The 20575-nt window shown below is 37.7% G+C and overlaps 1 protein-coding gene across 2 annotated transcripts in view; it reads left to right on the top strand.

The window, feature by feature from the left end:
• Positions 1 to 2294: 2294 nt before the first annotated feature.
• The window catches only part of RBM41 (RNA binding motif protein 41), a 57772-nt gene continuing 39491 nt past the window's right edge, over positions 2295 to 20575 (top strand). The window contains exons 1-4 of one of the 2 annotated variants that reach the window (XM_016121902.2): positions 2295 to 2336; positions 5056 to 5172; positions 5712 to 5904; positions 6190 to 6394. In XM_016121902.2, the coding sequence (XP_015977388.2) occupies positions 2329 to 2336; positions 5056 to 5172; positions 5712 to 5904; positions 6190 to 6394 (523 nt within the window). In that variant the 5' untranslated portion in view covers positions 2295 to 2328. Of the gene's footprint in view, positions 2337 to 5055; positions 5196 to 5711; positions 5905 to 6189; positions 6395 to 8277; positions 8350 to 20575 lie in introns of those variants that run through there. The other variant, XM_016121911.2, reaches the window with a different exon arrangement.

The following is a 20575-nucleotide window of genomic DNA, read 5'->3' as shown; positions in this document are numbered from 1 at the left end:
GTAGTACACAAGTCTGGTATGATGCTCAGTGTAGTTTTTGCCACCTTCCCAGAGGACAGACACCAGCAACCTTGGTGTAGTTTTCCATTTTCTTATGATCAATGTGTCAATTGGACATTTTGGTTGAGCAGCAGAATTCAGCCCCACCACTATATAGGATTTGCCTTGCGTGGGCTGTGATGTGGCTCACACTAATACTTCCCATGAGATTTTCAATCTGTTAGAAGTTCTCAGCATAGGACGTAGAATGTCTTCCAGTAGCTGCTCTTTGATTTTATCCTCTAACTTGATCATGGCAATACAACCAGTATGAATAAGTCTGAACCTACTAGGTAACCTTGGAATATTTGCTCATAGATGACCACCCTATTAAGTGATTTTAAAACCATACTTTTGTATAATACTTTACAGTCACCCTATTCCGAGATATTATCCCCATTTTACAAATAAGGAAAGTGGCCTAGACCAGTTAAAGAAACTTACTGAAACTCACATAGTCTTGTAACTTGCCGATGCAAAAGTTCAAGTCCAGATTAACCACTATGCTATATTGTTGATAACTGTGGGAACTGAGAAATCCAAACATCGTGACCCCCAAACCCATGATATTTTTCTTCTTTGGCTTTTTTTTTTTATAATCTAAAAAGGGTTTCTTTTAATTTTTTTTAAATGGCTAAATATAATCATGTAGTTCAAAATTTGAAGGGTACAAAGATACACAGTGATAGTTTTTCCCACCCTCGTCCCTCACCATCCAGTTCCTCTCCCTGGAGGCATTCACTTACCGCTTGTCTGTATGATTTTCCAGAGGTATTTTATGCATATAGAAGCAAACATACATATAATTTTCCCCTTTTATACTCAAATGGAAGCATACTATATACATTGTTCTGTATGTTGCTATCGCACTAAATATATTTTAGAGATTTTCCAGTAGCAGTCCCTAAAGAACTTTGTCATCTTTGGGACTGCTGCATAGTTTTCTAGTGAATGAATATCACATTCATGGATATTTAAGTGGTTTGCAGTATTTCATTGTTATAAACAACATTGTAGTGAATATACACATGCACATACATAATACATACATACTCGAGGGTGCATAGTATTGAGGATACCATTCATACATGTTGAATTGCTGTGCTGAAGGGAATGTGAATTTATGATTTCAGCTGTATCCTCAGGTTGCCTTCCACAGAGGTACCAATTTATGAGAGTGCCTATTTTCTCCCAATCTCAACAAAAGAAGTGTGTTCTCAAACTTGTGGACTCTACCAATCTGGTAGGTGAAAATGTTATTTTAGTGTGCTTTTAAAAATAAGCTAATTTTTAGAATATTTTTTAGATTCGCTGAAAATTTACATAGTAGAATTCCTTATACCTCCCCTCAGTTTCCCTAAGTGTTAATATCATAATATAACTGGCATATTTGTCACAGCTAATCAACCTTATTAACCTAAGTGCGTAGTTTATTCATATTTCCTTAGTTTTTACCTAGGGCCCTTTTTCTGTTCCAGGATACCACATTACAGTTCGTTATCACTATGTCTTATTTGGTTCCTTTGTCTATGACAGATTCTTAGACTTTCCATGTTTTTGATGACCTGGACAGTTTTGAGTACAGGTTAGGTGTTTTACAGTCAGTGTACTTTGAAATTTCTACATCTCTTGTGAGATTAAACCTCTTCGTTTTCATATACTTAGGGACATTTGTATTTCCATTTCTGGAAATTAAGAGTCCATGCTGTTAATCGCTATGTTGTACCTCTCTCGATTCAGCATAATTATCAATAAAACGTTCACAGGCCTGAATACATAAGGATTTCTGATTCTCCAGAAGTAAATGCAAGCCTCTGTTACAGATAGAGGAGAACCGTTAGTGCGAGTGATGTCAAACTCGTGTCTGATCATTCTGGCTACACTGCGGAAGACGGACCAGAGGCTGGAAACAGCAGATAGGACAGTAAGTAAGTCCTTGAAAGAAGAAACAGGACTGATGGGAACACGTTTGAGGGAAATTAGAGGCGCCAGGATGTGGTAGTACTGGAGGAGAGAGTCAAGAAGTCAAAGGTGACCTCTAGGTTTATGAGCTGGATATTTTGGGTGTTTCCTTTAACCTCTACAAGAAGTTCAGGAGAAATATTTGAAAAATTGGCAACATACCGGATACTCAATACGTATTTTCTCTTTCCGTCTCTTTAGAGCTGCGCTACTACAATTCCCAGAATCCCGCACTCCACCACAATCCCCTGAGCCTGCCGCGCAGAGTTGTGGGGCTTGAAGTCCACGGCCTATTTACCCAAGTTGGAGAGAGGGGCCTGCGGAAGCATGAAGAGGTAAGAGCTTGTCTGAGAGCAAGCGGCGAAGGGAGCTCTGTTTTACCTTTTAACTTTTAAAATGGCTTTTATCCCTTTGTGTCGGGGTCTGTCACGTTCTCGGGATGCTGTTTCGTGAGAGTGGGAAGACAAAGGAAGAGGTCGGAGGGGGGACAGGCGAGACTGGCCTGCGGGGCGAAGTTCAGGAAGGGCTGCCGCCACCGCCACCGGTTTCTGTGGGAATGCCCTTCCAGCCCAGGCATCTAGGCTGCGGCGCCGACCCAGGGACCTGGACAGACGCCGTGGCTTCGTCCCATTTCAGACGGACCCACCCTGGTAAAAAGGTCTTGGCCGACTGATGCCCGGCGCTGGAGGAACCCAGACCAGATCCTCCCGGTCCCCCTTACCTCCACCCTATGCTCGGAAAGGGGCTCAGGGTGACCGCCTTTATTTACAGTGTTTTTGTATTAAAGAAGACTTGCTCGTGCCCCGAGAGCAAGTAGCGCTTTCGAATCTTTGTAAGCGAGTGGTACTTTGTTTCTACAAATTCGGAAGGCGAATACCAAACCTATTCGATATATCACAGGAAAGAGCAGCAATGCTGCGAGCAGTTCCCCCTACTGGTTCGGCAGGAAATGGCAGCTTAAACTTAGCTGGTCTTTGTAAGCCAGAGCTTCCTAACGACTGACTGTACACAAAGCCTTTTGAAATGGTCCTCATTAAATTAGTTTTGTATTCACTCTGCAAGTAGAGTAATCGCTCTGGAATAGAGTGGCGTATTTGAAATTCTTGCTAATACTATGCTAACATGCGCTGTCAGCTTCTGCATCTTTAAAACTGATTCTCCCTGCCTCAAAATTGATTTTTAAAACCTCTTTCTTATGATATAGCTCATACATGAAAAATGATGTACACATACAATTTAAAGAACAATAATAGACTCGCATCCACTGGAACATTACTAGTACCTTAGAAGTCACCAGTGTGCCCCTCCCTGATTGCTTCTCCTCCCTCCCTTCCCGCCTTGGGGATCACTGTCCAGAATTTTGTGCTAATCATTCTCTTGCTTTTTTAAGAAATAGTTTTACCATTTAGAAATAAATATATCCCTAAACAGAATGTTGCTCGTTTTATCTATTTTTCAACTTTTGGACACATACTGTATGAATTTTCCTGTGACTTGTTTTTTTCATTAAACATTTCTTTTTGAGAGTCACATATACTGATGTATTTAGCTATGGTTTATTCATTTCAAAGCCTGTTTAAACTTAGCAAGAACTTTCAAAATTCTAAATAAAAAATCAAAATTAAGATGCTTAAAAGAGATTTTGTTGTTAAACCCCGGGCCTAAAGATATTTTAAAATTTTCTAAAATAGGTTTAAGTCTTTCTAGAGCATGAGAATCTTGCTTATTATTATGGGAGATGCTTGCCTTAGGTTCCAGTAGTTAAGGGTTGTTTGATAAGGAAGGCATTTTAATATTTATTTTCCTCATGGAGTTAGTTCGTTTTTGTGTGTGTGCGTGTTTGTTTTTTATAAGCAGTTGTTGCCTACATAAATGGTCCTACTACTTTTTTTTTTTACACTAATAAGAGTTTTCAGTTATTTAGGGTTAGTTAGCTCATGTTAGCATTAGCTAGATTTCTGCACAGTAGCGCCTAGGCTATAAAATATTATGACCCTTTTCACATTTGTTTCTATGCTCTCTCCTTTGGAGATCTTTTTCACAGCTACAGATCCTGACAATACAGATGACTTGAGATTTCCACGTTCAGCCTCAGACTCTCATCTATGCAACAGTTCTCCCAACTCTCACTTCTCTTTTAGCCAATATTACTTATACTGCCACCTCAGACTCAGTATGTCTTTGAAGTATTCCTGGTACTTTATGCTAGTGTTTCAGTTGGAATAGGTGATTGACTCAACGTGGCTAAAACAATACTGACATGCCCTTTCCCAAACCATTTCTTTCGTCCAGAGCTTCCTCTTTCCTTCATTGGTACCAACATTCTCTCAGTTTCACAGCTTGAAATTTGGGGGTTTATCTTTGACCCTTACCCCTACCTTCAAAAGGCCTCACTCATATTACTCTTCCTTTCTGTTTCCACTATTATCACTCCAGTTTGGACTTTCATCACCTTATGCTTGATACATTTAAAGAGTTTTCCAATTAGTTCTTCTAGTTTCTTTCCTACTAATCCATAAGACGTAACCACATTCATTTTCCTAAATCGCCACTTGTACTGTGTCAGTTTAACTGTCTGATAAATTACTTTCTAATACCTATATGTTCAGGTCCAGGCACCATAGTCGGTATATTTAAGGCCTTCACAATCTGAGTCTAATTACCCCTCCAAGATTATCTCTCAATCTTTCTAAAGTCTTCATTTACCACCCTAGCTCCCAATTATCTCTCTCTTCTGTGAACTCCTACTAATTTGGCATGTGCCTCTCTATATTGTTTTTCTCTTCATTTCCTCTCACCCATTTCCCCCGACCCCCACCCCCAGCAACACTCAAATATGCCTTCTCCGTAAGTAAATTGTAAACTTCTTAAGGATAGGGACCATGTCTTGAATACCTTTGACTCTGTCAGTACCTTGCACAGTGTATTGTGTGTACGTGGGCATTTTATGTTTGCAGAATGATTAATAAAAGGCAACGAATTGTTCAAGAAGGTTTTTTGAACAAATGGGGTCACTAATGGCAGACAAAGAATATATTCTTATATCTACTCCAGGGTAAACAGCTGTGTGAAGAGTGATGAGCACGTCCTGGAGGAGTTGGAAACAGAAGGGGAAAGGCAGCTGAAAAGCCTCCTCCAGCATCAACTTGATACCGCCGTCTCCATTGAGGAGTAGGTATTGATTTTGCAAACAGGTAGAGTATCATAGACCCTCACCTTCAGGTGACAGACCCCTCTTAGAGCTCCCGTGCCTTGGCAAACTTCTACATATCAGGCAGGGTTTTGCTTCTCTGTCTCTTCTAGGAATCTTCCTATTTTCTACAATGTGTGGGCTAAGTACCTTTCTTGTGTCTTCCCTTAGCAAGTATAGTACTTGTAACCCAACATTATCATTGCCTGTTTACTTGTCTCTCTTTGCACTGTTCTTCTACAAAAGCAAAAAACATTTTTTTCTTTTTTACTATTAAATCCTCAGTAGCTAGCACAGTGTTTGGTGTATAGTAGGTACTCAATAAGTACTCAATTCAGTCATTTATTAGTCCTGGATGAGGGAACTGTTGGTGGAATTCCATATTGTTGCTTCAGCCTAGAAATAGGACGTGAGAGAAATTACTGATGAGTTTCATTGTGCCTCTTTTCATAGCAAGCTCCATTTCTGTGAATTGGGGTAACTTGAAGATGTTCTTACTCTCTTCCTGCTTTTTTTGCAGATGTGTGTCTAAGAAAGAGAGCTTTGCTCCTGGTACTATGTATAAGCCCTTTGGGAAGGAAGCAGCGGGGACTATGACTTTGTCCCAGTTCCAGACACTGCATGAGAAGGACCAGGAAACAGCTTCTCTCAGGGAACTAGGGCTCAATGAAACAGAAATCTTAATCTGGAAGAGCCATGTTTCGGGTGAAAAGGTGAGTGGGGCGAGTTTCTTCTGGACAGTAAAAAACGAGATCTCTTCATTTGGCACAAAACCTTTTAATTTTTAGTTCTCAGAAAACTGAGCTTTGCGTCTGAATCTTCTTTGGTTTCTAGGATAAGGGCCCTGGTAAAAAAGAAGCTGTCCTTTGACTTACTCGCTACCATATGTACAAATGATCATTTTTTGGGCCCTGATCATCTTCTTACCTGAGGCATCAGACCATCACTTTCAGGGTGTGTCCTCTATGATATATTCCATCTCATTTTTCTGGTTTCAGAGAATGAGACTGAGGGCAACCCCAGAAGCAATACAGAACCGTCTTCAAGATATTGAAGAAAGGATCTCAGAGCGTCAGCGCATCCTTTGCCTGCCACAGAGATTTGCAAAGAGCAAACAGCTGACCCGGCGAGAAATGGAAATAGAAAACTCTTTATTTCAGGGAGCTGATCGTCACTCCTTCCTCAAGGCTCTTTATTACCAAGGTATGTGATCACCACTAACTTTGAAATATTCTTTCACTGAGAGAGATTTAACATCAGGGCACTAAATATGAAGAGTTAGTGAAGGGAGTAAGGGAAATATACACTATCACTACTCTTGAGGAATGTATAGTCCCATGAGAGAGACAGACATGTCCAGAGTTAGTTGCAGTTCAACATGGAAATTGCTATTTTTTTTTTAGAAATGTGAATAAGATGCTGAGGGAGCCCAGAACATAGAGAGCATCTAAGTCTAGTTGTGGGAGTCATAAGTCGACATTTGTATTGAGTCTTGACAGATCAGTAGACATTTGTCAGGTAAATAAGGAGGAGAAGGCATTATGGATAATGGGTGAATAAGAACAGGACTGTGAAAGAATCTGGCGTGTCTAGAGAACAATGAAAAAGTTCAGTGTGGCAGGCAGTATAAGATACAGCAGGTTATGACAGGAGATGACCCTGGAAAGATAGGTGAGGCTAGATTTATAAAAAGTCTTTAGGGTGAAGTATAAATTAGCACAAAACATATAGATAAATTGTCCATATCTTAACCAGAAAGAGTGGGTTTAATGGATAAGTTTTGCTAGGCACTGTGGAGGTGCACAGAAGTTTAAGAAATGATTTCTGACTCGGCGCCAATTACAGTCTGGTTGGAGAGAGAAAAGTGGCATCTAGTAAGAATGTGATGTACAGTTATTAAGTGCTGTAGGAGTTCAGAGGAAAGAAAGGCCACTGTGCGTTGGCATGACTGAAGAAGGCCTCTCCGAGGAGGTAAGATTTAATTTTTTTTAATAGTACCTGTTCTTTAGGAAGGAGAAGGAAAGGCATTTCAGTTGCGGCGGATGGCGTAAGCACTATGGCATGTTTGAGGGTGTTATCAGAGATAAGTTAGCTAAAATTTTTGACCTTTCTTTGGTGGGTAGTCTAGCTCTATGCAGAGTTAGTTATTTGGTTAGTTACTTTGGATATAGTTAAAAGTATTTCAGCCAGGAGGAACATGATAGAAGTGGCATTTTAACATGATTAATATGGTGACCAAGAAATACAATGAGAGAGAAGAACTGGAAGCAGGGAAAATGATTTAGGAGGTACTACGGTCATTTAGGCATAAGATCTGGACTGAAATGATGGTAGTGGAGATGCGAAGAGACGTAGGTGTGCTTTTAAGAGACATTATGAAGGAAGAATTGGTAAAACTTGTTGACCGAGACTTAAGGAGGAGGGTTAATGGAGAGGAATGTGTCAGAGGTAATCCAGATGTTTCAAGGCTATGCGAGTAAACAATTAGCAAAATTAAGAAAGCATTCATTTATGGGGAAATCTTGAGGGAAGATGATGAGTTTGAGTTTAAGCATGTTGAATTTGTGAGAATGGCAGGACCATGAAATGCAGATATTGAAGAGGCTGTTAGAAATGCAGACGTGAAGCTCAGGGAGAGATCAGAACCAGATATTCAGGACTGGGACTCATCTATGTGTAGGTGAGAGGTAAAGCCATGAGAATGAATGAATTGTTAGAGACGATGAGACCATAGACATGGAAGAGCAGCGGTGAGGGAAAGAAAAGAACTAACAAATAGCCTTTTATGGAGAGACATAGCTTAGCGATTAAGAACATGGATTCTGGAGGCAGACTGCTGGGAAAATTCTGGTTCCCCACTTACTAGTTTTATGATTTGGGGCAGGTTTCCCCCTAGAAGCTTCAGTTTCATTTGTAAAATGAGAATATTAATAGTAGCTATATATCGCAGGACTGTTAGGAAGATGAAGCGAGGTGATACATGTAAATCACTTAGAGCAGTGCCTGGTGTATGGGGTGGGTGGTGGGTGGTGTTTGAATTTGTTCTTTTTCCTATCTTTGAAATTCCTTGCTTTAAACCTTCACAGCATACCACAAAAAGACAAGTGCAGACAAGTACATGACCTCAATGAAGAGGAAGATAAAATTAGGCACAAAAGGCAAGTCGAGAGTTTTCTTACAGTGTTAGATTTAGGAATGTAACCTAGGGTCCTGGACTTCCAAGTTGAGTGCTTACTTAATTCCATATCCAGTATATGATAATGTTTATAGGAAATGGTCTGGAGGAAGCATATTATCCTGATATAGAATATTAAAAAGAGGAGCTAGTAGAAATTTTAAATTTTTACATTTAGTGTTATTGATTTTTTCTCTATACCTTTAAGTTATTCTACCAGACATAAAACAACCTTAATGATTTTAGATCCTATATCACAGCTAATTCAGAATATCTTTATTAATCAGTAAAGTATAAACTATTGATAATGATGATAATGATGAAATAGCTAATATTTTCTTTTTCTATTTTTGAAATGAATTTACAATAAAATTGTCTGATTTTTTTGGATGTACAATTCTGTGAATTGTCAGTCATGTAATCACCATGATCAGGATAGAGAACAGCTCCATCACCCTAAAACTTCTCATACTATCCATTGATAGTCAGCCCCAACACCATCCATAATCTCTGGCAACCACTGATCTGTTTTCCATCACTGTAGTTTTGTCTTTTAGAGAGTGTCATATGAATGGAATCATATAATATGTAATCTTTTGAGAATGGCTTCTTTCATTCAGCCTAATGCCTTTGAGATTCAGCCAAGTTGTTACGTGTATCAGCAGTTCATTCGCTTTGCTTAGTAGTGTTCCGTTGAGTGGATGTTCCAAAGTTTGTTTATCCATTCACACATTGATGTGTATTTGGGCTGTTTCCAGGTAATGGTGATTATGAGTAATACTGATACGAACGGTCTTATAGAAGTTTTTGTGTGAACATAAAATTTTTATTTCTCTAAGGTAAATATCTAGGAGTGGGATTACTGGGTCATATGGTAAGTGTTTAACTTTGTAAGAAACTGCCAAACCATTTTCCAGAGTGGCTGAATCATTTTGCATTTCTACCAGCAATGTATGAGAGTTCCAAGTTGCTCTGCATCTTTGTCAGCATTTGATATTGGTGGTATTTATTTTAGTTACTCTATTAACTGTGAAGTAATACCTCATTGTAGTTTTAATTTGCATTTCCTTAGTGGCTAATGATGTCAAACATCTTTTCATATGCTTATTTGCCATCCTATATCCTGTTTGCTGAAATGTCTATTCAGATCTTTTCTTGTTTTTTAATTTGGTTGTTTATTTTCTTCCCGATGACTTTTGAGAGTTCTTTATGTATGCTGAATGCAATTCTTCATTGAGTATCTGATTTGCAAATATTTTATTCCAGTCTATAGCTTGTCTTTGCATTCTCTTCAGATTTGTTTTTGCAGAGCAAACTTTTTTTATTTTGATAAAATACACCTAACATAAAGGTGACCATTTTAACCATTTTTTAAGTGTTCAGTTCTGTGGCTTTAAGTACATTCACATTGCTGTGCAACCATCACCACCATCCATCCCCAGAACTTTTTCATCTTCCCGAACTGAAGCTCTGTACCCATTAAAATCTAACTCTCCAATCCGCCCCCCCCGCCCCGCCCTCAGCCCCTGGCAACCACCATTCTACTTTCTGTCTCTAAGAATTTGACTGCCCTAGATAGGTCATATAAGTGGAATCATACAGTATTTGTCCTTTTGTGTCTGGCTTATTTCACTTAGCATAATGTCTTCAAGGTCCTCCGTGTTGTAGCATGTGTCAGAATTTCCTTCCTTTTTAAGCCTGAATAATATTCCATTGTATGACATTTTCGTTTTAACATTCATCTTTCAATAGACACTTGTGTTGCTTCTACCTTTTGGCTATTGTGAATAATGCTGCTGTAAACCTGAATGTACAAGCATCTGTTCAAGTCCCTGCTTTCAGTTCTTTTGAGTATATACCCAGAAGTGGAATTGCTGAATCATGTTTAATCTTTTGAGGAACCACCCCATCCTGGTTTCCACAGAGACTGTACCATTTGGTATTCCCACCAGCAATGCACAGGGATTCCAATTTCTCCATACCCTTGCCAACACTTACAGTTTTATTATTTTTTATAATAGCCATACTAATGGGTGCAAAGTGGTATCTTACTGTGGTTTTGATTTGCATTTCCTTAAATGACTAGTGAAGTTGAACATGTTTTCATGTGCTTTTTAGTAATTTGTATATCTTCTGTGGAGAAATGTCTATTTAAGTCTTTTGCCCATTTTTTAAAATAGATTATTTGTTGTTGAGTTGTAGGAGCAATTCATGTATTCTAGATGTTGATCCCTTATCAGATACATGATTTGCAAATATTTTCTCCCCCAACCCATGGGTTGCCTTCTCACTCTGTTGATAGTGCCCTTTGATGCACAAAGGTTTTTATTTTTTCTGAAGTCCAATTTGTCATTTTTTTTCTTTTGTTTCCTGTGCTTTTGCTGTCATAGCCAATAAATCATTGATAAATCTATGTTATAAAGCTTTTCCCCTGTATTGTCCTTTGAGAGTTTTATAGTTTTAGCTCTTACATTTAGGTCTTTGGTCCATTTTGAGTTAAATTTGTATATGGTATAAGGCAAGGATTCAACTTCATTTTTTTGCATGTTGATATTTAGTTTTTCCAGTACTACTTGGTGAAAAGATTGTCCTTCCCCACTGAATGGTCTTAGCACCCTCCTTGAGAATCTTTTGACCATTAATGCAAGAGTTGTTCTCTAGGTTCTCCATTCTATTCCATTGATTTATGTCTGTCTTTATGCTAGTGCCTGTACTGTTGTAATTACTGTGGATTTGTAGTAAGTTTTGAAATCAGGATGTGCAAGACCTCCAACTTTATTTTTATTTTTCAAGATTGTTTTTGCTATTTGGGGTCCCTTCAGATACCATATGAATTTTAGGATGGAGTTTTCTATTTCTGCAAAAAAATAGTTATTGGGATTTTGATAGGGATTGCATTGAATCTGTAGATCACTGGGTAGTATTAACATCATAACAACATTAAGTCTTCAATCCATGAACACAGAATGTCATTGCATTTATTTGTGTCTTTAATTTTTCTCAGCAGCATTTTGTTGTTTTCTGTTTACAAGTTTTTTGCCTCAGAGCAAATGTGTTAAATTTCGATACAATTCAGCTTGTCAACTTTTTCTTTTGCGGATCATGTTTTTTTTTTCATGTCTAAGAACTTTGTCTAACATCAGTTTATGAAAAAGATTTTTTCTTTTGTTTCCTTTTAACAGTTTTATAGATGTATACTTCACATTTAGGTCTATGATCCATTTTGACTTTATATTTATATAAGGTGTGAGGTTTAAATAAAGGTTCACTTTTTTTGCCTATGAATGTCCTGTTGTTCCAGCACTAATTGTGGAAAAGAGTATTTTTTCTCCATTTACTTGCCTTTGCATTTTTGTCAGAAACCAATTGGCCACATATTTGTGTTAATTAATTCAAATCATAATTAGTGGTGAAAGATTGAAAAATTTCCCCCAGAATCAGAAATAAGATAAGGTTGTCCATTCTCACCACTTCTATTCACAGTAGAATGAAATTGGAAATCAATAATAGGACATTTAGGAAATTACAGATATGCAGAAATTAAATACCGAATAACCAATGGATCAGAAAAAGCCACAAGGGACATTAGAAAATACTTTGAGATGAATAAAAACAAAACAGTGTATTATAACTTATGAAATGCAGTGAAAACAGTATTTAGGGAGATATATAAAGGTGTAAATGCCCATATTAGTAAAGAAGAAAGATGTCAAATTGATAAACAAAACTTCTACCTTAAGAAACTATAAAAATTTGTCCAAACCCATAGAATGTACAACACTAAGAATGAACTATAATGTAAATTATAGGCCGAGTAATCATGATGTGTCAATGTAGGCTCATTATTTGTAACAAATATACCATTCTGGTGGGAGGTATTAATAATGGGGGAAGCTATACGTGTGTGGAGATGGGAGTATATGGGCAATCTCTGTACCTTCCTTCAGTTTTGCTGTGAACCTATAACTGCTCTAAAAAGGTTAATTTAAAAAAGTAAACTACAAAAAGAAGAGCGTACTAAACCCCCATCAAGCTGAAGGCAGGAAATTAAGCTTAAAGTTAAAATAAATAGAGAAAATCAACAACCAAAAGTCGATGCACAAAATTCACAATCCTTTAGCTAGATTCACCAAGGAAAAAGGAGAGAAGACTCAACTTTCTCATACCGTGCTCTACTTTGACTCTTTTTTGTATTGAATATCTTTTTCCATCCTTTTACTTTCAACCTTTTTTTATAATCTAAAGTATAGACAGCAAGTAGATCATGTTTTCTTTTTTAAAATCTTTTCTTCCAATTGAGTTGAATAGAGTGTTTAGTTTATTTATATTTCATGTATTTAATAGGAGTCTGATAAGGTAGGATTTATATCTGCCATTTGCTCTTCATTTTCTGTATATGTTATATCTTTTTTGTTCCTCTATCACTCATTGATTTCTCCATGTTAAACAGGTGTTTCCAGTATATCATTTTAATTAACTTGTTGCTGCTTTTACTATTTTTTAAGTTATTTTCTTAGTAGTTGCCCTGGGTGTTACAATTAACATCTTAGCTTGAACAAATTAGTTTGTATTAATGCCATCTTAATTTCAATGATATTATTTGTTCCTGTTTAGTTCTGTTCTCTCCTTCCTCCTTTGTACTATTATTGCCATACAAATTACATCTTTATAGATTTTAAGCCCATCAACAGTTTTATAGTTATCGCTTTATGAAGTTATCTTTTGATTTTTAAAGTCAGATTGGACGGGAAAAAGTTACAAAAACAAAAACGTTTATACCATGTTTTATGTTTACCTATGTAGTCAGCTTTACTAGTGCTGTTTCTTTGTGTGCATTTATTTCAGCCTGAAGGATTCCCTATAATTTTTCTCATAAGGTAAGGTCTTCTAGTGATGAACTCTCTCAGATTGTGTTTATCTGGGAATATTTTAATGTCTCCTTTAGTTCTGAAGTATAAGTTTTTGCCAGTCATTGAATTTTCGGTTAGTGGTCTTTTTCTTTCAGCATATCAAATATGTCATCTGACTCCCTTTTGGCCCCTGTAGTATCTCTATTGAGAAGTCACCTGTAATTCTTAGGACACCTTATACATGACGTATCTCTTTTCTCTTGCTGCTTTCAAAGTTCGTTCTTCATCTTTAACTTTCAACAATTTGGCTACATATCTAAATGTCTCTTTGGACAGACTACAAGTTGGTCTCTGAGTTTATCTTTCTTGGAGCCTTTCAAGGTTCTGTAATGTATAGATTAATGATTTTCATCAATTTGGGGAAACTTTCAGCCATTAATTCTTCAAATATTCTCTTTGTCCATTCTTCTCCTTCCGAGATTTCCATTATGCATATGTTAGTATGCTTAATGGTCTCCCACATGTCTCTGAGGCTCTGTTATTTTTTATTCATTTTTTTTTCTTTCTGCTACTCAGATTGCATAATCTTCCTCGGATAAGGTAGTCAGCATATCTCCAAGTTTTCTGATTCTTTCTTCTGTCAGCTCAGATCTTCTGTTGAACCCCTCTAGTACATTTTCAACTCTAGAATTTCTATTTGGTTCTTTATTACAGTTTTCTTTATTTTTGTTCCCTATTTGGTGAGGCATTCTGAAACATCTTGATAGTTCTTTATACATGATTTCCTTTAATTGTTTGAACTTATAATAACTCTTTTAAAGTTTTGTCTGAGAAGTCAAGCATGCTTCCTCAGGATAGTTTCTATCAATCTCCTGTGTGTATGGGTCGTACTTTCCTAGTTTGTTGTTGTTGTTTATAATGTCTTCGTCTTAGCTCAAACAGCTGTAACAAAGTACCATAGATTGGGTGGTTTATAAACAACATAGAGTTATTTCTCACAGTTCTAGAGGATAGAAATCTGAGATCAGGGTTCCAGCATGATCAGGTTCTGATGAGAGCCTTCTTCTGGGTTTTCAGACTGCTGACTTCTTGTTGGATCCTCACATGGCAGAGAGCAAAGAGAGGAAACAAATCTCTCTGATGACTCTTAAAAGAGCACTAATTCCATTCATGTAGGCTCCACCCTCATTACCTCATCTAATCCTAATTACCTATGAAAGGTCCCTACCTTCTGTTACCCTCACAGTGAGGGGTAGGGTTTCAACATATGAATTTTGGGGGGTGGGGGGGACACAAGTATTCAGTCCATAACAGTCTTATAAATTTTTGTTGAAAATTAGACATTTAAAATAATGTGATGACTCTGAAAATCAATCACCCCAATCAGGGTTTGTCATTGCTATTTATTTGTTTAGTGACTTTACTGGACTAGTTCCGCAAATTTTGAATTCTTTGTCACGTGCAGCCACTGAAGTCTTTGTTCAGTTAACATAGTGGTCTTAATGACTGTAGGGAGTTTTACTTAAGTGCCCTGAACCAAAAAGTCTACCAGCTTATTGAGGGAGGGAGGGAGGGAGGGAGGGAGGGAAGGAAGGAGGAAGAGGAGAGAGGGAGAGAGAGTGAAAGAGAAGACAGAAGAGAAGAAGGGGGAGAGAGGGGGTGGAGGGAGGGAGGGGGAGAGAGAGAGAAGAGAGAAAGAGGGAAAGAAAGAGAGAAAGAGGAGAGAGAAGAGAGAGAGAGAGAGAGAGAGAGAGAGAGAGAGAGAGAGAGAGTGTGTGTGTGTGTGTGTGTGTGTGTGTGTGTGTGTGTTGGGTCACTCTTTAATTACGTAGGCAGGCAGTTTGCAGCTCTGCCTTAGACTCCGCTTCCTGCTTGCACAGAGCCTCAAGATCAGCTGGAAGTGAGAGATTAACAACTTCTCAGACACTAACTTTCTGGAGCATTCACATAGCACTGCACATGTTTGGTACTTTATAGAGTCCCAGGAATATGTCTGAGTTTTTTAAAAGCCCGCTGTGGAGATCTCATTCCCTGTTTTTCTTCTTTTTTGTTAAATTGTGGTAAGAACTTAACATGAGATTTACCTCTTAACAGATTTTTAAGTGCAATACGTTATTGTTAACTGTAGGTACAGTGTTGTACAGCAGATCTCTGGAACTTGTTATCTTGCATGACTAAAACTTTATAACCATTGCGTAGTAACTCCGCATTTTCCTCTTTCCCCAGCCCTGACCACTATCATTATACCCTCTGCTTCTATGCATTTTTTTTATATACCTCATGAAAGTTGTATCATACAATATCTGTCCTTTTGTTACTGGCTTATTTCACTTAGCATAATGTCCTCAAGGTTCATCTATGCTATCATATATCATATATAGCAGGATTTCCTTCTCTTTTAAAGCTGAGTAATACTCCATTGTATGTATATAACTGCATTTTCTTTATTCATCCATCAGTGGACATTTGGTTGTTTCTGTATCGTGACTGTCGTGAACAGTTCTGCACTGAATGTGTGAGTGCCGATATCTCTTGGAGACCTTGATTTTAGTTATTTTGGATAAATACTTAGAGATGGGATTGACTTATCATGTGGTATTTCTATTTTTAATCTTTTGTGTAACCTCTATACTGTTTTTCATAGTAGTCACACCATACTACATTTCCACCAAAAGTGTACAAGTGTTTCAGTTTTTCCAAATCCTCGCCAACATTTTTTTTAAATAGTATTCATATCTCATTGTAGTTTCGATATGCATTTCCCTAATAATTAGTGATGGTAAGCACCTTTTCATGTACCTGCTGGCTATTTGTATATCTTCTGCGGAGAAACATCTATTCAAATCCTTTGCTCAGTTTTTAATCAGGTTTTTTTTTTTATGCTATTGAGTTGTAAGACTTCCCCATATTTTGGATATTAACTCCTTATCAGATATACGGTTTGCAAAAATTTCGTTCCATTCTGGAGGTCGCCTTTTTACTTTATTATTTTCTTGTGCAGAAGCTTCTTAGTTTCATGTAGTCCTGCTTATCTCTGGCTTTTGTCGCCCCTGCTTTTGGGGTTATATTGAAGAAATCATTGCCAGTACTAAATCTAAGAGACCTTTACCCTGTGTTTTCTTGTATGACTTTTAGAGTTTATGGTATTAACTTTAAGTCTTTGATCCACTTTGAATTGATATTTGTGAGCATCATAAGATTAGGTTCAATTTCATCCTTTTGCATGTGGATTTCCAGTTTTCCTAGTACCATTTGTTGAAGGGAACTATCGTTTCCCCATTGTGTATTGCTGGCACCTTTGTCAAAGATCAGTTGACCATATATGCATGGTTTATTTCTGGCCTCTCTGTTCTCTTCTACTGGTCTATATGTCTGCCCTTAAGCCAGTACCATGCTGTTTTAATTGGTACATCTTTGTAGTATGTTTTGATTTGGGAAATGTGATGCTCATGCCCTATGTTTCCTTTTAAAGTTTTTCATCTGTCTCTTGTTAGCCCCAGCTGGTAATGTCACCTCGGGGTGCTGAAGTGTTAGACAATCCCCATTGATTGGTTTTAACAAATGCCCTAGGGATGGAATAACCTCCCCCCTCCCCCCGCCAGAGTGAGATATGAACCAAGTCAAAAACAAGCCCTGGTAGCTTTTCATTGAGGTGCTAGACAGGTCAAACAGTGACAGTTCTCTTAGGATAGGGCTTTGGGGTAGCTTCAAAACTGCTCTGCTTCCTCCACCATTAGTTAGACTGCTGAGTTTTTTCAGCACTATCATAGTTGCTAGATTGTTGGTTTACACGGTACTGCAAAGATGGAGAGAGGGAAATGGGATTATGGAACGTTGAAATGCAACAAACCTTCTTATTATTGACACTCAGCTGTTTGTCTTGAATAACTAACCGTTCCTCACGTTGTTGAAAGCCTTTACTTGATTTCTAGACTTACCAAAAATTTGATTTTGACAATTTTTGCCAGTGTTCTTTTTGCTCTTATAGAGGAGCAGATTTTCAGAGGTCCTTACTCCAACATCCCCGAATTACTTTCTGTCCATTTTACTTTTGTCCTGATCTGTATTACTATATTTGAAAGTGACATTCGCTTTTAAAAAGTGAATTTCTTATAGAATATAGTTGAGTCTTGTTTTTTATCATTTCTTTATTGAGTTTTCATTTACATATCATAAAACTCACTCCTTTTAAAGGTACAATTCAGTGATTTGTAGCAAATTTACAGAGTTGATCAACTATTGCCACAATCCAGTTTTGGAATGTTTGTCATCCCAGAGATCGTTCTCAGTCCCTGTTTCCACTCCCAACCCAGGGGGCAACTAATCTGCTATCTGTCCTTATGGATTCACCCATTCTGGACATTTCATATAAATGGAATCATAAAATATGTGATCTTCTTTAACTTAACACAACATTTTAATTATGTTTAGAACTAGTACTTTCCCCCATACTGAGGGATTGATTTTGTGTGCAAGCTGAGCACATCTTCAACAGTCAGCCAGGCAGTTTACGATTTCATCTTAGCCTTCACTTTCTCTTCACTCAGAGACTCAAGATTAGTCACAGGTGCACTTAGGGCTTTTTCAGGTCTTTGCTGAGCAGGCACAAAGCTCTGGCCACGTGGATATCCCTGTGTATGTGTGTGGTCTTCTAGGTTCCTAGAAATAATATCGGAGCTTTTCAGAGCCCCCTAAAGACATTTCATTCCACAGGATTTCCTCCTAAGCTTTTTGATTATTAACCTAGTTGCCTCAACTCTGCCACCTCAGGTAGCTGTAAAATTCAACAACTGTCTCTGATGGTTTTGGGTAAAGGTTGTGGGGCAAAGTCTGTTAGCGCTGGGTGACCTTTGAGTGAAGTCAAATATAAACAGCATTGCTTATGGGATCTTCCAGGGAACTAGTAGACAGGTCAAGTATGAAAAATTCTCTGAGAATAGTGCTTTGAATGAGCTCCCACCTTGTCTTTGTTTTCCAGTGGCCGCCAGGCTGCTGGTTTTCACTGTGATTTGAGTTGATCGGCTTTCAAGGTTACCACAGACCTGGGAGAAAAGGATGAGAAAAAGGCATATCAAAATGCCACAAAACTTATTATTCTAACTGAGATTCAGCTCACTAATAAATGTTCTTGAATTTTTCTTGAATAAATGTTCTCCAGATTGCTGCAAGCCTTTGGTTAATTTACACAGTTCTGAAAAAGTTGCTTCTGGCAGTTTTCTACCAGTGGTCTCATTACCTTTATGAAGGAGAAAATTTTAAGGGGTCCTTACTCTGCCATTTTTACTGATGTCACCTCTCTCGATGGTATCTTCTAAAGCTGAGAAGTTTGTGCTTTTGATGAAGTCTAACTTACTAATTATATTTTCCAATCACTTCTGGTTTGGGCCCAGTAACTAAGGTTTCTTTCTAACCCAAGGTCAGAAAGATTTTCTCATATGTGTTCTAGAAGATTTATACCTTTAGCTCATACATTTAGGTCTGTGAACCATTTGGAGTTAATTTTCTGAATTATATGTATGGTGTAAGGTTAGGTCTACATTAGTCTCGGCATATGGATGTTCAATGGTCCTGGTACCTTTAGTTGAAACGATGATATCATTTCCCAACTAAACAGTCTCTTTTTACTCTGTTTACCTTTCAGCAGTTTGATTATGCTGTGTCTGGGCATGGGTTCTCTGTTACTTCAAATTCTTGGTGTCTTACCTATTCCCTGGTACTATGTACTTTTCAGTGTCTTCAAATGTTCCACCCGTTCTCTCTAGGTTTTGTAACTATTCAGTGAGAGAGACAGGGTGAAGCATGCTTACTTCATCTTACCCAGAAACAGAAGTCCTAATAGCTAATAATTTTTAAGGGCTTATTTGTGCAGGTCCTTGTGCTAAGCATTTTGCACATCAGCTCATTGAAACGTTACAGTAACTCTACAAGATAGTGGCAGTATTATATCCATTTTACAGATAACAGAATTGAGCTTCTGAGGGGATAAGTGATTTTCTCAAGGTCAGTTATTAAGTGGCCATGGTAGGACTTAAATCTAAGTCTATTTTTACACATAAGTCTGTGACGGTGATCATGGCACTTGCATATGTGATTTCAAAAGGTTTTGTGGTTTATTGAATGTAATTTTACTATTTCTTGAGAATCATTCTTCAGGGGGAAGAGTAACACATTCCCCATTTTCTAACCTTAAATCAGTGGGAAAACAGCATATATTATCTCTAGAAATGTACTTCCTCTGAAATCTTAAACTCCAGTGTATTACTCTGTGACCACAACCTTCTTCTAATCCTGGCTCTCACAACTCTCTTAACACTCATTATTCCATCTCTTCAACCCTGTTGAAATCTCCAACTCCTTGACCCTTTTCCTTCTCCAAATCTGTCATTGCCTTTTTATCTCCTTTGACTTTCACGTCTCACTTAGACTCCACCATCCATTATTTGCCCACGTTCTTGCCGATGAATCATTCTCCTTGCTTCCTTGTCTGGAATCATAGCCATCTAGCAAAACCTCAACTCTGAATCTATCCAGCTAATTGCCTTCTTTATTTCTGCATGATGGCTTTTGAGCACTACTAGAGAAAAATCATGTAACTGTTGATGAGTGCCTCTATAAGTTCCTCATCTCTGGTATTGTCTAGAGCCTTCTTCCTTGTTCAGCAGTCTCTCTCCCAGTTCCTAGTCAGCTCTGTGTTTCTTCCCATACAAATATTATTTTAGATCTTCATTACTCTTTTCTATTTGGTTTTAGTATTTTTAGCAGATAGTCTTTCTTCCTACTTCAAAGGAAACACAACCATTGGGAAGAACCTTCCACTTTCTGCCTGACCCTCTACTAACCGCTGCATCCTAACCCTCATTTTTTTTCATCTCAACTCAGTGCTAAGGTCATCCTTCCTGCCTAAGGTGAATCTTTATACCTTTGTTCTGGATCCTATCCCTTGTCTCTCCTCATGGACTTCCATCAGTTATCCTCAGTATTTCTTCTTTCCTTTTGGGATTTCAACATGAGTTGTACCCTTTACCATTTTCCATGGTGTACATACTCCTACCATGACCTATCTTTAAAAAATGATAACAAAAAAAATGCCCTTCAGTTGAGCAAACAACGCATTTAGATCCTCTCCCTTCATTATATACCGTAATAAGTAGCAATTGGTTTAAAAAATGAAATGTAAAAATTGAAGCCGTAAAAAGGATAGAATTAAGTACATATGTTAATATTTTTGATATCCTAATGGGAAAAGATTTTTTTCCAATCTTTAGTGAAATTTTTCAAATACACAGAGAAGCTGACAGAATCTTATCACAAACATCCATTATATCACCGACTAGATTCTACCATTAATATTGTACTTTA

This window comes from Rousettus aegyptiacus, unplaced genomic scaffold (assembly GCF_014176215.1).
Source record: "Rousettus aegyptiacus isolate mRouAeg1 unplaced genomic scaffold, mRouAeg1.p scaffold_m13_p_9, whole genome shotgun sequence".
Taxonomy (NCBI): domain Eukaryota; kingdom Metazoa; phylum Chordata; class Mammalia; order Chiroptera; family Pteropodidae; genus Rousettus; species Rousettus aegyptiacus.
Note: the sequence above shows the minus strand (reverse complement) of the source record. Positions and strands in the feature narration are given on the sequence as shown.